The sequence below is a fragment of the Chroicocephalus ridibundus genome, chromosome 1, assembly GCF_963924245.1.
Source record: "Chroicocephalus ridibundus chromosome 1, bChrRid1.1, whole genome shotgun sequence".
NCBI lineage: Eukaryota > Metazoa > Chordata > Aves > Charadriiformes > Laridae > Chroicocephalus > Chroicocephalus ridibundus.
The window spans coordinates 131396087-131411282 of NC_086284.1; the positions used below are offsets into that span (position 1 = coordinate 131396087).

Below are 15196 nucleotides of genomic sequence, written 5' to 3' on the forward strand. Positions count from 1 at the left end.
CCATCTCCAGAACCTCCTGGTCCTCTTGTTGTTGTTGCTGCAGAAGAGCATGTGAGGTTTCCAATGATCTAGCCCTATCTTTGACTCCAGGTTGGTAGACGGCAGCACTGGCACAAATTGTTTTGCAAAGACTGTGCTAGCAGCCAGCCCTACTCCCTTCTTCCCTCTGCCTCCTTTTACTCTTCAGTAACTTTTTAGCCTCAGTGTGTTGCCACAGACGGTTCCTGCGATGGCCAGAAGCTCCCTCGCACAGCTCTGCGCATCCTGCCTGGCACGAGGCAAAGCAGAGTGGAGATCCTTAGCCCTGCAGCAGTCAGACCCTGCTCGTTCTTGTTTCCCTCTGAAAAGCTCAGAGAGTGTCTCCTTATTTGCGGCGAGGCCAATACGGCTCTGCCTGCAGCTGGCTCTCACCGTTGCCTGCTGAAGGTTAGGTGGAAGATGAACGGTTTGCCAAGGGCACAGAGCAGGTTTCTCACTTGGTTCCCTGGGAAGCCAGAGTTGATTTGTACCCTGACACATTTTAGATGCTGGGATCAGTTTAGCAATGGGTGTCTTTTCCCCAGACAGTTAATAGCTTGACAGTAAACGATGGCTGTGAACGCAGTGCTAGAACGTCCTAGTGATGGAAGCAAGAGCAGAGCAAAGGACGCGTGCTGTGAAGTTGGTAATGGCATCTCCCTTCGTGTCCTGCAGCAATGAGATACATGGATTAATTTTAAATGCATTGGTAACATATGGGTCTAAAATTATTTCATGCTATTTAGAACAAGTCCTTTGAGCTAAGGCTGTTGTAAATTCTAATTAGTCTATGCTAATCTCCATAATAAGCAGCTATTTCTAATGCAGATCTAACTGATGAGGTCTGACAGCATTTTCCACACTTATTTATACACTGGCAGCAAGCTGGTATCGTGCTAGTATCAGAATGTTTGCTCAGGTTACGAAAACTCTGTATTTTCTGTACTCTACAGGGAGTTTGTATTTGCTGCAGGCTTGTGCCTATTCTAGGATTGCCAATTTACGCCGGTTTGCTTGTATTTATTTATGCAGAAAATAGGGAAAACTCCTTCAGCCGTTCCCGAAGCTCCAGCGTGTCCAGTATCGACAGGGACTCAAAGGAGACAATTACTGCTTTGTACTTCATGGAGTCCTTTGCCCGAAAGAATGACTCCGCTATCTCCCCCTGTCTCTGGGTTGGAACGGGCCTCGGTATGGTCTTAATCCTCTCCCTTAATCTGCCTGCTAGTGACGATTTGCGGCAGTCAGAGCCAGTCATGGTGTCGCCAAGTGGTAAGAGTGCAGCTCTTTTCCTATTCGTTATCTGTCTTGGTACAACAGCAGGAATAACTGCATGACTTTGTGTGGCCTTTGGGGAAGACATTTCTCAATACGCGTATCAAGCAAGGGTCACTCGCAACACAGAGGACACACGGCCAGTAAAGATGCTTGTGAGAGACTCGCAGCTCCGTGAACTGAGTCCCTTTGGCTATATTAGTTCTGAAGATTACTTTGTGTCATGGGCAAAGTTACATGTTTATTGTCATAATAGGGAAATCGGCAGAGTTCCTTCATATTGTGAAATTACAGCCCCGTGTACGGCTCTGATGCAGTCCTAGCTGGGGTGCTGTGAACAGTTTGGCTGTCTTACTATCAGAAAGCTGCAGAGAAGCAGAAGGGAGTTCAGGAACGGAAACAAAAATGTTGGCAGGTTGCTGTACCAGGAGAGATCCTTGGCTGAGTGAGTGACAGATGGCGTAGCAGAGAGAACAGAGGGCTGGGAGAGGTCAAGTCTGAGGAGAAGCAGTGTGCGCTTAGTATGTTTAAAGTAAAATAACGACAAAAATCAGAGGATGCACAGGAATAGAGGTTTCCCACCCCTGGTTTGTTTAGAAAAACAATGCTTGGAAGGTCACCAGACTGAGGAGAGCAATTTTATTGCTGGGGAATAAATATCCTACTAGTAGAATATAGAGATAAACAACAGCCTGTCTTTATGGTATTCGGTACCGTGTATTATATAGATTATTTGATATAGGCTGCCTGAGACCTTTCCAGTACAGGCAGGCTGTTTGTTCACCTTCTTGTGTGGTCAGGAAGAACCGAGCAAGGAAGGCTTGTCACTTTAGCTAGATTAATCTGTTTGCTCTATTTACAAAAGCCGAATGTCAGCCGTGCTGCACGCGTTCGCAGTACTGACAACCAGTTTAATTGTGGTGCCAGTGCCAGTGAGAGGAAATTACATTTTGCAGGCACAGTTCTGACACTGAAAGGAGCCGTGCTGACCTTCGCGTGCTTGGACTGCATGGGGACGCTGACACATCCACCGTACGAAGTATGGAGGGACCCACACAGTGCTGATGACGGTGAAAAAACAAGGAAAAGGAAACTTGTCATGCATTCCCCTTCCTCCTCCCAGGATATGGGTGATCATCAATTTGCAGTCATTTGTTCAGAAAAACAAGCCAAAGTCTTCTCATTGCCTTCCCAAACATGTCTTTATGTCCACAACATCACCGAAACGTCCTTTTTATTGCGAGCAGATGTGGTCACCCTCTGTAACAGCGTCTGTCTGGCGTGCTTTTGTGCCAATGGGCACATCATGACACTGAGGTACTTATCTAACTAATCTTGTGGCAAAACTAAGCTAAGAGGTGGCACGGTGCCGTCACGTTCCCCTTGCGTTTGCTCCGGAGTGCCTGATGCTCTGCCTTAACTCCCTGGTGGCTGCATTTAATGCCCTGCCTTGCCGGCTGCCGTACCTGTTCCTTGGCCTGTCGCCATGGGGGGAGTTAAGGCAGCTGCACAGCAAAGCAAACTCCTTTATTTCATAGTAATCCCCCGCCCATGACAATTGATGGCTCTTGATTTTGAACTACTGTAAAAGAAACCCCTGATAGTTCTGTTCATTTACGGTAAGTCAGGTATAGAGGAGCATAGAAAAAGTCAGGCGTAGAAAGAGTATTTATTGCTTATCCAGGGTGAAGTAGCAAGCCCCGCTCTTGCCATTTCGGAAGATTTTTCCGCTCTGAGCACCTGGTTTCCCTTCCTTGTCATCTCCGCCATTGAGCTGACTATGCAGTAGCCCTGGCGCCGTGCTTTCGGCTTGCCGCACCCCATTTCCCCAGCCGGGCCATTTACATTTTGGAAAGAGCCATCCAAAATGTTGTACCAGGAGAAACTGGAGGACAGCAAAGGCGATGCTGGAGCCTCTGTCCGCAGGGTGCAAGCAGGGCCCTGCCTTGCCCTTTTCCGCAGATGCCCGTGCGGTGACCGTGGGCAGGCCTTGCCCTGCAAACTGCCCAGATGCGTGGCACAAGCCACGCTGTGCCACACGCCCATCCCAGATCCAGAGGGTAGCAGAAGCCGAAGGGTCATCGAGGCAAGGCAGCTGGAACTTCTCCATACAAGGAAACAAAGTAGGAAGGCAGCGCGTTTATGGCAGAATTTTTCAGCTTAGAGCTGCACTTTTAACTATTCCAGTTATGAAAAGTATAAATTTACATGTGGGTTTAAAATGCAGGCACAGAGGAGGTGTACCAACTGGTGACTAACCTAGGGATCTGCTTCTCCTCAGCTTGCCCAGCCTTCGCCCACTGCTGGACATCAACTATTTGCCTGTGACAGACATGAGGATTGCGCGCACCTTTTGTTTCACTAACGAAGGGCAAGCTTTGTACCTCAGCTCTCCCACAGAGATCCAGCGCCTGACGTACAGCCAGGAGATGTGTGACAACCTGCAGGTACGGCTCCAACCCTTACTTTGTTGCCCTTGTGTTTGCGTGGGAGGGCTGGTGGCCTGACCCGTCAGATGTAAATTGCCATGTGTTTACTGCTAGGTTGCTCAAAATTGTCAATACGGTTTCTATTCAAAAGACAATGTTTTAAATGGTTAAAGAAGTAACACTGGCATTACCAGAGATGACAAGTTGTTGCCAAATAGCAAACATAAATGTTGGTGGGGGAAAGAAGTATTTTAGTATTTAGTAATTTTTATTATTTGAAGTGAAGGCTGTGGTGCAGGAGGAGGACAGACGTGTTCCTCTCCGCTCGCCCTGGCCGAATGACCGTCGAAGCAGCAGAGAGAGGTCAGCAGCTCTGCCGCTGTTTGGGCTTTTTCATGACACTGTCACCTCGCTCCTCTGCCCGAACGGCTGGCCCGAGCCCACAGCCTGCCCGCAGGGAATGGCAGTCTCTGCTGGCTCTGCACAGAGGCAGATTTGTGCCCAAGCGGGACTCTTCGTGGCCCACTTCCCTCGAAGTCCCACCGTACGAAAGACCAACTGTTAAAAATGACTGAAGGGAAAGAAGGGGAAGCTACAAACGGAGAGCAGCTACAGCAGTTGGTACCAGCATGTGTCCAACCACACGGCAACTGCCTCAGTGAAAATATGAATTCCTTCCCATATTTTTATCTTTTTTTTAAATTTTAACTCTAAAAATATCTTCATACCTGCAGCTTTCAGTAGATAGGTGGGAACATGAGACAAACCAGCGTGGTTAGTATAAAAAAAAATGCTCTGTTTTAATATATTTTCAATTATTTACCGTTGTTTTTACACCAATAATTGGTACTCCCCTTCTTCCAGATGAGCAAAGCATCTCCCATTGTACGTTAAAATACAATAGCTCCAGAAACAGTCTAATTAAAATAATTTATTTTGAGCAAAGGGTCTTTACAATGTTAGATTTGGGTTCAGGGGTTTTTTTGCAATGAAAATGCGAATTAAAATGTCATTTACTGAAGAGGAGGAATTGTGAGAGGTTACAGGGAGAGACACGAGCAATAAAAGGGGAAAAAAAAGAGAGGGAATAAGTTTTAGGTTATATAATTAGCAGTGAACTAGGATAGAAATATAAAAGAAACGGTCCTGCCAGCACTCATTATGCCCCAGGGAATAACATGTGCTGAGCTGCTCAACTCACATCGCAGCACTGTCTGTCTCAAGTCTGCAAATCACTGCGAGGAGCGAGCGTTGCACACAAGCTTTTGCGCATCCGAGATCATTTTGCAGGGAACCGATTTTAAAATGATCAAAAGGTTCAATCAGTGTGTCTTAGAAGATGGACCTATAGTGAGAGGCTGTTAGTAGCCCGATTGCTACTTTTTTTTTTCTTTTTTTTTTTTTTTTTAAATTTTATTATTAACCTTAATAGCATCATACAACATTGAACCAAAGGGAAACGCAGCCCTTGCTTCTCTGTACTGCCGGACTGTGGCTGCTTGTATCTTGGCTTGTGTGCGAAGAGGAGAGTAAAAGGCTTGCACGGTCATTATATGCGTGCAAAAAGCAGATGACCCAGTACCACCTGCTACCTAGGAAAACAAGCCAGGCTGCACGACAGCCTCCCCTTAGGCTCACAGGGCTGCGGTAATTTTTCTCCCCAGAGCAGGTGCCTGTGCGGAGGAGCGGGAAGCGTGAGTCACAGCGCTTGTCCTCGCACTCGGCCTCCCGGGAGCCCAGCGCTCCGTGCAGCGCAACAGCCGCCGCGGCCTGTTGAGGCTCGGATGAGCAAACACAGAGCTGAGCAACAGGGCGGCAGCTGCTCCCGTTGCACATCTAGTACTGCTGCAAAGGAAGCCGAGCCTGAGATTCGTTTGGGTCCAAGATCTGGCACCGTGACGGTGCCTTCAGACGTGCTTCTTTAGCCTCACTGATGGCACTGCCAAAATGCACAGTAACGGGGTCGGGGGAAGATTGTAAGGAAGGTGATGGGGATTTTTGGTTTAAAAAACAAAACAAAACAAACCACACAAAAACCAACTAAACAACAAACCACCGAGCTCTCTGAACTGCTAGCAAGCACTGAACTCAGGTACACTGCAGAGAGAAAAGAGAGGTGCCTGCCCTGCTTGTCTGGATAACCACTAAAGCAAAACACGTAATTCACAACAAATCATTTATTCAATTATCACGTCACCTCTGCCGTTTCTGAGCAAAACGTGATTTTATCACTGGTATTTTTACTCTGTATTGCTTATACATTTTTTTCTTTGTGGTAATGAACATAAGACAGGGAAGTGACAAACCAAGTCCCTTTGAAAGCACGAGCGAATTGGGTTAGCCCAAGTATTTGCCTGTCATGAAACACGAATGTTAAGTACTCAATACTGTTCGTGCAACAGAATCTTTTAGTACTAGTTGATTAACTCCAATGCATGTGGCTCATTAATGCAAATAAAGCAAACACCTAGAACTGCTTTCACCTCGCTGATTTTTCACATGGACTTTTGTCTGACTTTGCCTAGGACATGCTTGGGGATTTGTTTACTCCCGTGGAAACACCCGAAGCCCAAAACAGAGGCTTTCTCAAAGGTCTTTTTGGAGGAAGTGGACAAGCTTTTGACAGAGAGGAACTTTGTAAGTCATTTATTGCATTGGTTAATTTTTTTTTGCAGCAATTAATTCATAGGATGCCCTGCCCTTGTCATCTAGGAATGGAGTGGTACGCAAGCTTTAGATCATTGATGAAAAAATAAAGATGGCATCGTGAAGAAAGGGGAGAGGGTCCCTCAGTTGCCTTCCCGTGATCCCTTCACTGTGGCAGCTTCTTTTGAGTTGGGGGGCGGGCTCAGGAGTGCGCTGTAGCTGTGCCGGTGCACAGAGCGAAGTCTTCCACGCGTGCCGTCTGCACCTCAAACGGCATCACCGCTGCGAGGCTGCAGCTCGAGGACGAGAAGCGCTGACAGAGCCAGGGCCAGGACCTCATTCCTGTCTGTTTGTCCATTTCTCCTTTGCAGTTGGTGAGGCCACGGCAGGAAAAGCCTCTCGCAGTCTTGCCCAGCACATCCCCGGGTCAGGCGGAATTGAAGGCGTGCGAGGAGCCGCAGGCGGGGTCATTGGGGACTTGACTCGCGCACGCATCGCCCTTGATGAGAGAGGACAGAAACTGGGAGAGCTGGATGAAAGGACTGCGAGCATGATGGCCAGCGCAGAGGCATTTTCCAAACATGCACACGAGGTAGGGGGGGGGCCTGGCACCACACACCCAGAACTAGGAATTGCCAACCTTGCAACTGAGCCTTGGCTTCCCTTTGGGAATGTCAAGTACGGTTCTCCCCATTCCGCCCAGTCATGCTGGTTGCGGTGTACTCCTGTTAACCGACATGCCATTTTTCCTGCTCCCAAGCAACAGGAACACCAAAAAATAAACTTCTGTTGCACACCCCCTTCCTTTCATGTTTTCATAAGCGAGCATCCATTGTTAGCCTCTGAATTTAGAACCCGGCAATTCTCATCTCTCGCCTTTCTCGCTAATTCATTATGATTTTTTTTTTTTAAGCCATTTAGTGCAGCACAGCTTTGCAGTAGGGCAAACAGGTAGGTGGGTGTGTATATAGGAACCTTTACAGATCTTATTGGGAAGAGAAGAACATTTCTAGTACAGTTATATAGACTAGGGCTTGCCTGGAATAGACAGCTTCGGTGCTTGGAGCTGGAAATGCAAAGCTCTTCCATCCCACGCTGTTAAGGCTGGGAATCAGCTGAAGTGATTTTCTTTGAAGATAAAACAACATTAAAGAATACTTCCCAACATTATTTTCTTTTTAAATATACAATGCATCACATCTCTGGACAAGGCTTTACATTTTTATTGGCTTTTGTAAGTGTGAGGCAAAAATACTCAGAAAGAACGTGCCCTGAAATGCAAAAAGTTTATATATTCAGGACGTATCTACTATGCTCCATAGATAAGCTTCTTTCTATAGGTGTAAAAAACAAGTTTGTGGTTATTCCTGAACCTCTGTACTTTTTGCAGAAGAAAAGTAGTTAAAAGTCCTCAGGAAAAAATCTTGTAATGAACAGCAATAGCAGGTTAACGTGGTGGGTTTTTTAATGTCGCAATTATGAAATTAAATACAAGGTCTCAGTGGAATCGAGACCTCATGACACTGTTAGTAAAAGCACTGCAGTGCTCTTCCTTTTTGACTTAGGAAGTTGTGACAGTGAATGGGTCTAAGTCAGTCATGTGTGATACCTCGTGTGCAGAGCAGTGTTTTATATCTGTTTGTTTGTTTGTTTCCCGTTTCTGTAGGTGATGCTGAAATACAAGGACAAAAAGTGGTACCAGTTTTAGACTTTCAAAGAAGCTGCTTGTGGCTTTATTAAGAACAATGTTCAGGGAAGCAACGCTCATTCCCAAATCTACCAGTCAGTGGCCAGAGACAGTTTTTTCTCCTAGAAGATGTTTTCCTGTTGCTATTATTGGATTCATCACAGTGGGAGTCAAGGAGAAATTTTACAGACCGTGAGACGGAAGCTAGAATCATGTGGGTCTTACTGCAACAGCTGGCTCATGCGGTAGCCAATTTTTTTTCCAAAAGGAACTCAACCATCACTGTGGCATGTAGTTTTTTCAGAAGCTGTAGGTATGAACTGTGGGGAGTGCGTCTGGTTAAAAATATTCTGTACAAACTCGAATGTTAATGCACTTATAAAACTTTGCATGACTAATTGACATCTTAAAAAAAAAAAAAAAAAAAAAAGAGAAAAAGAAAGCATGTTGTGACCGAAGAAAAATGGGATTTATTTCTCTTCTGAGAAAAAAAGAAAATTAAATGCCAAAAATATTTATTTTTTAAAAGTGACATTACAAAAAGCCAGTACATTTCAAGCATGTTTGCTACCGTTCTCAACACAAAAGTAAGTTGAGCTGCATTTTCTTATCTGCTATTTATTTCCCTTAAAAACCTTGCTTGAAATCAGTGCTCTTTTAACTCCTACCAGAAAAAGAAATAACTTCAAAATTCTGTGCCCCAAATTTATAGATTTTTCACGTAGCTGGACAGGCACTATCTGAAATGTCATTAAAACATCAGCATAGATGGTTTATTTGCAAGTCAGAGCACGTGACATGTCATCCTTATCAGTACTTTTTAAATGTGCTCTAGATGCAGCTCAGTTGTCCTTGAAGGGGGCTGTGGCATTTTTCATCCCCGTGGTGTCTGTATCACTTGGTTGCCTTATTTCGCGGTAGCAGGAATAGAAAACCAGCTTAGGAAATGGCTTCTTCCAGTTCAGGAAGGCAAGATGGGAAACCACAGGGCTACAAGTTGGAGAGTCCTGGCAAGTTCTGCTCGCAGAAGCTGCTCAGCAGCTTGCGCAGCAGGGATTTTTCTGAAGTGGTCAGTTGAAATAAGGGAACTGCACAGTAACCCCCCGCTAAAGCTGGGCGAGAGAGATCAGAGCAGCAAGATGAAACGATGGGCTGGGGGAGGAGCATGAAAAACACTTGTCAACATACGGCACTGAATTGGCACATGTATAAAATGACGCCACGGGTGCGTGGCAATTGATTTTTCTGCTCGCACTGCTAAAAGTGATTTGCTTCTGCTTCAAAGGGGCTTGTTTGGTTTCTACAGTGAGCGCTGTGGAAAACTCTCCAACCCACAGCTACAGAAGAGAACAGAAAGTAGAACCTCCCTGTCTGCGCAAGTGGAGTCCTAGTCCATGGGTGTGCCGCAGCCACGGTGGCCTACCAGAGCCTCACTGCCACACGGCTCAACCGCTCCATTAGAATTTTTTTTCCAAGATTGGCTTGGAAACAAAGCACTGGAGGCCTGGATGTAGTTTCAAATTAGAAAAGAGAAGTGAGGAAAAGGTGGAAAAGCAGCATTTAAAAATGTACTATATGAGAGGAGTGGCATCCTCTGTCTCTTCAAGGAGTCCTGATGGACGCTGATGCAGCATCCTCCTCCTGACTGGGCCTTAGCTTCGCTGGCATTTATATCGTCCCAGTGTTTAGATGATCTCGCTCAAAGATGCCGTTCCTATATCCTTCCTTTTCTTACAATAAAATGGAGTCCAGGAAAAGGTACAGTCCAGAAGTCTGGCTTTGCTATCAGCCCAGCTGCACACGTTAAAGGGTTGGAACAGAGCTGAGGTGTTAAGTTTTAAACTCACATTGTAGCACAACAGGAATGTCACATTTTACAGGATTTTTTTACATTTCTATATGGGCACAAGCAAAGCGATGCCCTGACAGGTCTAGCTCAACTGGGCACGAGACGCAGCCAGTTCCCCTCTGTCACAGGAGAAACTGCGCTGTAATTGTGAGAGGCGCAGAAACCTGTGGGGAAAAAGGTCAAAGCCCAGGCAGCGCCAAGGTTTCTGCTGAGAGATAAGGAATTGGAGTTGTCCGTGAGCTGAGGGGATGTCGATGTCTGTCTGCCTGTGGGTGTTTGAGGAAACGGCAAACTCACCGCTCTGATGCCAATAGGAAGTGGGTGGGGGAACTCCTTCCAGTGGCCAGGCCACAGACCTTGCGTGTGTGAGGAAGCACCAGTGTAACCAGGCATCCAGAATGAGAAATAAACGAGACCAACATTATAGCCATCTTCTGTTTAAATAAGCACTCTGCCTGTGCTCTGGCCTGTGCTCCACAACAAAACTCTGTCTTATACTCTGGGCAACAAAATCACTTGGGGCAGCCTTCAAACCCTCCAGCCAACTTTTTAGACCTTATTTTTTCTCCACCTTCTCTGCTTTTACGGAGCAGCTATAGCCACCTTTCGCTAAGACCAAGCCCAGGCTGCCCCACCAGCGTTCGGTCTGTACCCGGCTCTACGCTTGCCTCCGCGCTGAGCCGGTGGATGGCGAGGCCGTTACCGGTTCCAGTGTGGCACTTGTAGACCCACAGGCTACGGGACCAGTTTCCACTATGAACTGGCGTAACACAGGCGGCCTTTAAGCAGATTGCAGATCAGATTCCCGTTACCTCGATTCCAGTGGCGATGTCTTCAGGCTGGAGGAGCTGGAAGCCCGCTCGCTTGTTTAAGAATCAGATGTAAAAACTGAAGAGCAACTTTTAATTGCGAATCACTACAGCACACCCAGAGAGAAAAGTGTCTTCAACAAGTCATTTACACAATGCCTGACTGAATTTGGCTGCCAACAGTCTCTAGCTTAACACGGGGCCAGGCGGGGGGAGTGGGACACCAAAAACCAACCTGCCAGTAGATTTCCATTTGCATTTTTATGCAACAGAGAAACGAGAATCTAGCATCCCTCAAACTTACAATTTTTAATACTAAACTTTTAAGCAACTTTTCTCCAGTACTCCCCATCGAGGTCACAGCTGTATCTTGCTTTCCACTCTTACATATTTTACATATTTCCAGACAGTTACAAATTACCATTTCTGTTCAGTTCACCTCTTGTGACTATAATTATCAATTTTCTTGTAGTCTGTAGAGAGATCTAAAAAGTTGTATATGTTTGTATATAGAACATTCTATATATATAAATATATATATGTAATGTATATGTTGTATAAGTTTGTTAGTGCACACTGTTAAATGCTTTCTATCACGATTTACCATGTATGTGGGGAAAAAAACCCCACCAAACTCATCACTTAAAAACTTCAATGAGGGAGGAAAAACTCTCGCCTGGTTGATTTACTGTGAGATGAGGGGGAGTGTGGGACTTCTGAAAGGCCTGACCTGAACGCCGCTAAAGGCTGTTAGTGAAAGGAATACCGATGCGGCATTCCAAGCGACGGGCACAGCATCTGACCTGACTTGCTGCAAGGAAATTGAGGACACTTGCTGTTGCTGGATGTTGAAATCATGTGCTTTCACCTTTCCCACTAAGACAGCACCACCTCAAGCAAAATCCTAAACTTAGCAGAATCTTCAACATCGCAATCCGCACTTAGAATAGTCCAGATTGGCTGGAAAGAGTTGTTCGACTTCTTAAAACGCTTTTTGTTCATTTGGATACTTTGTTTCCTCAGGTTCTTCCTTACAGGAGCGCTCCGCCACAGCCACAGCCAAAACCAGACACACAGAAGTCCCAGCAGCACACACGCACCTCTGCGCTCCACCAGACGCCTTTAATCTTAGGCACAGAGCTGTAGATAGACAGAGTATACAGAGAAAAATGCATTAAATTAGATTATTTATACGTTTTCAGAGTTGGCAAGTCTTCAATGAAGTACAAGCTATTGTATTTTAAAAAAAAAAAAAAAAAAAAAACACTAAAATCCATTCCAAAATTTTTAACTTAAGCTTCAAATCTTGAAGTAAAAGACAAGATAAAGGAAAATTTGAGAATCAGGTTTTGGTTTGCATAATGACCCGTTTTCTAAATTATTTTTTTTACAGTTCAACTACGTGCATCAATTAGACACCCCCTATATTACCAGACTATAGCTCGTTAGAAAAATATTTAACAGAAATACTCCATTTACTACATATATTGTGTAAAGTTATCACAAACAGAAATTTTCTAAAACAGTTTACAGAGTCCTTTTAGAGAAGCCCTTTCACACACATGTACATTGTAACAAGATATGCATACAAAAATATTTTTTTTCAGTTTACAATTTAAGTGAAGAAAACACTGCGGCGTAAATAAGCGCTGCGTTCAACCTCAGGACTCCACCATTTATAAACTCTGTGTATTGTAACGCAGGCAAAAAGCCAGATTTCAGTTGATTACGCCCCTTAAATACCCCAGGCCCCCCCATACAACCTGTTCCGTACCCTAAAGGTGAAGTCAAGCACAGTATAGTTCAGTCTCGAATGGTTTTTTTGCCTTGGTATGGTCTTAGTAAGAACACACTCTCTCTCGTTAAGGACCTACGCGTGGCCATTTGTAAGTCAACTCTTCATCTTAGGTGTATAAGCAATAGTCACGTAAATGAGTGTTTCCATTCATGTGTTTTGTTTTGTGATTAAATCAACAAATCAAACATTGTACTTTTTTAAATAGCAACCAATATTCAGATTCAGTGTCGAGGAAACGTGGACAGAGTCTGTCTGGGGTTTGTTAACGAGTCACAACCTGTATCTCAGAAGGAAGGCTAATCTGGATCTGGGGTGAATCACACACTCCTGTGCTAACCACGGCCTGTTTCCACAGGTATCCTAAATCAGCATCACAAAAGGAAAACTAAGGCATCTTTAACTGAGGCTGTTTCAAGTCCCCAGTAACAACCAAAAAAAAAAAAAAAAAAAAGAGGGAAAGAAAATAAAGGAAAGAATTGATATTAGTGGGTGTAGATCTCTTTTTTTCAACCTCTACTCCTGGATTCTTTACAGTATTTCAAAGGTGCGTGTTTCACGTAAAGCCTTGGGTGGAGTTTACTCACTGAGGAAAGGGGAAATGCAGTCACGGCTGTTGGTGGGGGGTGACGGCCACCTCCTATCCTCCGGCAGCTCGTGCAGGGACAGAACCTGGGCTCCAGCTGATGCTTTACCGCGAGGAGCTCACACGTCCCTCAGGATCACACCACCAGTCCCCAGGAATGCGATTAGCCTCAAACCTGGGCTTCTCAGCCGACCGAGAGCACCCTTCACCTCACTTCCACTTCGGGTTAAAAGCAGTCACCTACAAGCTGAGACCTCAGAAAGGCAGAAATGAGCTTGTTTCAGGGCACTTTACCAACAACATGTTTGAGTTGCTCTGCCAGGAGAGGCTCAAAGACGTCAGCCAAAGCTACTGAGCTTCCAGCTCCCTCTTTTCAGCTACGGATTTACAGGGGAACAAACAGCAGGAAAAACTCTACAACTCTCTTCGTGATGAAACACAAATAGCATGGGAGAAAGGCCAAAGGACCAAGCCAGATCAGATTACTGTGTGTCGTCTTTTGTCACCTGCTTCTCTCCCACCGCTGCCCACCTACCAGGAAGCGCACGGAGCACTCTCGGTAGGCAGCGATAGAAGGAAAGCAGCAGCAGAAAGACCAAGCAAAACAAGCTTGTGGTCTGCGTGTGAGGAAAAAGGCCTGAGTAGCTGTATCAAACATCAATGGCAGGAGTTCCTGCTACTGAATCCAGGGAAGTTCTGCCCCATACAATCAAAATTTGAATTTTTTTTGACAAGAAAGAGGATATGAACCGAACGGAACACGGCTGCTCGGCAGCCCAAGGGGACGGGGCTCTCCCTGCAAGGAGCTGGGTCACACGGGGCCACGTGAGGTGAAGACAAGGTGGTGCTGATGACCACAGCGATTTGTCAGGACTGGGTCCCAACCCAGTTTCTTCTGGCAGACGGAGACCCACCGGCTGGTGCAGCAGCCGGGCAAGGGCAGCACAGGGCACAGGGAGCAGCGGTGCCGTGGACACCGAGTGACAAGGCTGCCGTAACAAACAGAACTCCTACCCCTTCCGCAGCATTCATCCGTCTTTTTGGGCTGCCGGACCACGCGTGTTACTGCACGTGTTGTGCAGCGCCGAGTAACAGGAGGCAGGAGTGGACTGCAAAGAGAAAGAGACACGTAAACTATCTGAGAAACAGAGAGCAAACACAATCCATGCATCCCATCCTGTCTACAAGACGAGAGAGAACAGCCTGCACTCTGGTTATTGCGTCCTGAACTAGAAAAAAACCAAGTTTCCAGCTAAACACAGGCCTCAGCCCATCAGAGGTGGGGGGAGAGGGTCCCACGGGCAAAAAATAAGTAAGTAATGCGAGCAGCCAACCTCCTCCTACCAACTTCAGAAAGAGCAGGTATCATCTTCTGCACAGTTCCAAGCAGCGCCTCTGCGCACCTGACATAAGCCCTCTTCTGCTTCCCCTGCTTGGCCTCACTAATTGTTAAAGTCTAATCAGAATTAAGAAAGGTAAATAGCAGCAATCAGGCAACAGCTCAGAGCCAGTTCTAGTATCACGACTCAGATGCCACAGCCGCCTCGCTCACAGAGCAGTGGCCACCTTTTATCTTCTCATTTGCTCCAAATTACTGCTTAATTAAAATGAACTCATTGGGGTTGTTTAGCAAAGTAAGTTTAGTTCTGTGTCAATCCCCTAATTGATTAGCATCACCCCTGTCTAGAGAGCTTGTTGGGAAATACACGTGAGATCCATCCTTCTGAAATACTAAAGACAGGATGCGGGAGGAAAATATTGTAACGTGCCAAAGAACAAGCAACCCAAATTACAGCAGCTCCGGTGAGGCCTGAAATACAGCACAGGTGTGTCACCGCATGACACCCCGGGACAGGAAATCATTAGCCCATGTGAATTGATAATGAGTCCAACCCAGCATCTTCACAGGCAGAGCACACAAATGGTCAGACGCCGGGGTGCCAAGGCTCAGATCCGTTAATAACAAAAGCTTTAATAAGCTTAAAAAAGAAACAACTGTCTATCAACCGCACGCTGTGGATAAAGGGCTTGGCCACCAGGTGACAGATGTGGTAGAAAACCACAGCGCAGAGCAGGCAGGAAGGAAACAAAACAAAAAAATC

General features: G+C 45.9%; 1 protein-coding gene across 15 annotated transcripts in view; it reads left to right on the top strand.

The window, feature by feature from the left end:
• The window catches only part of STXBP5L (syntaxin binding protein 5L), a 207819-nt gene extending 195834 nt beyond the window's left edge, over window positions 1-11985 (top strand). For all 15 annotated transcript variants that reach the window (XM_063352203.1, XM_063352266.1, XM_063352293.1 and 12 more), the window contains 6 exons: window positions 1051-1290; window positions 2250-2610; window positions 3575-3740; window positions 6248-6359; window positions 6740-6960; window positions 8035-11985. In XM_063352203.1, coding sequence (XP_063208273.1) covers window positions 1051-1290; window positions 2250-2610; window positions 3575-3740; window positions 6248-6359; window positions 6740-6960; window positions 8035-8076 — 1142 coding nt within the window. In that variant the 3' untranslated portion in view covers window positions 8077-11985. The remainder of the gene's footprint in view (window positions 1-1050; window positions 1291-2249; window positions 2611-3574; window positions 3741-6247; window positions 6360-6739; window positions 6961-8034) is intronic.
• The last annotated feature ends 3211 nt before the right edge of the window (window positions 11986-15196 follow it).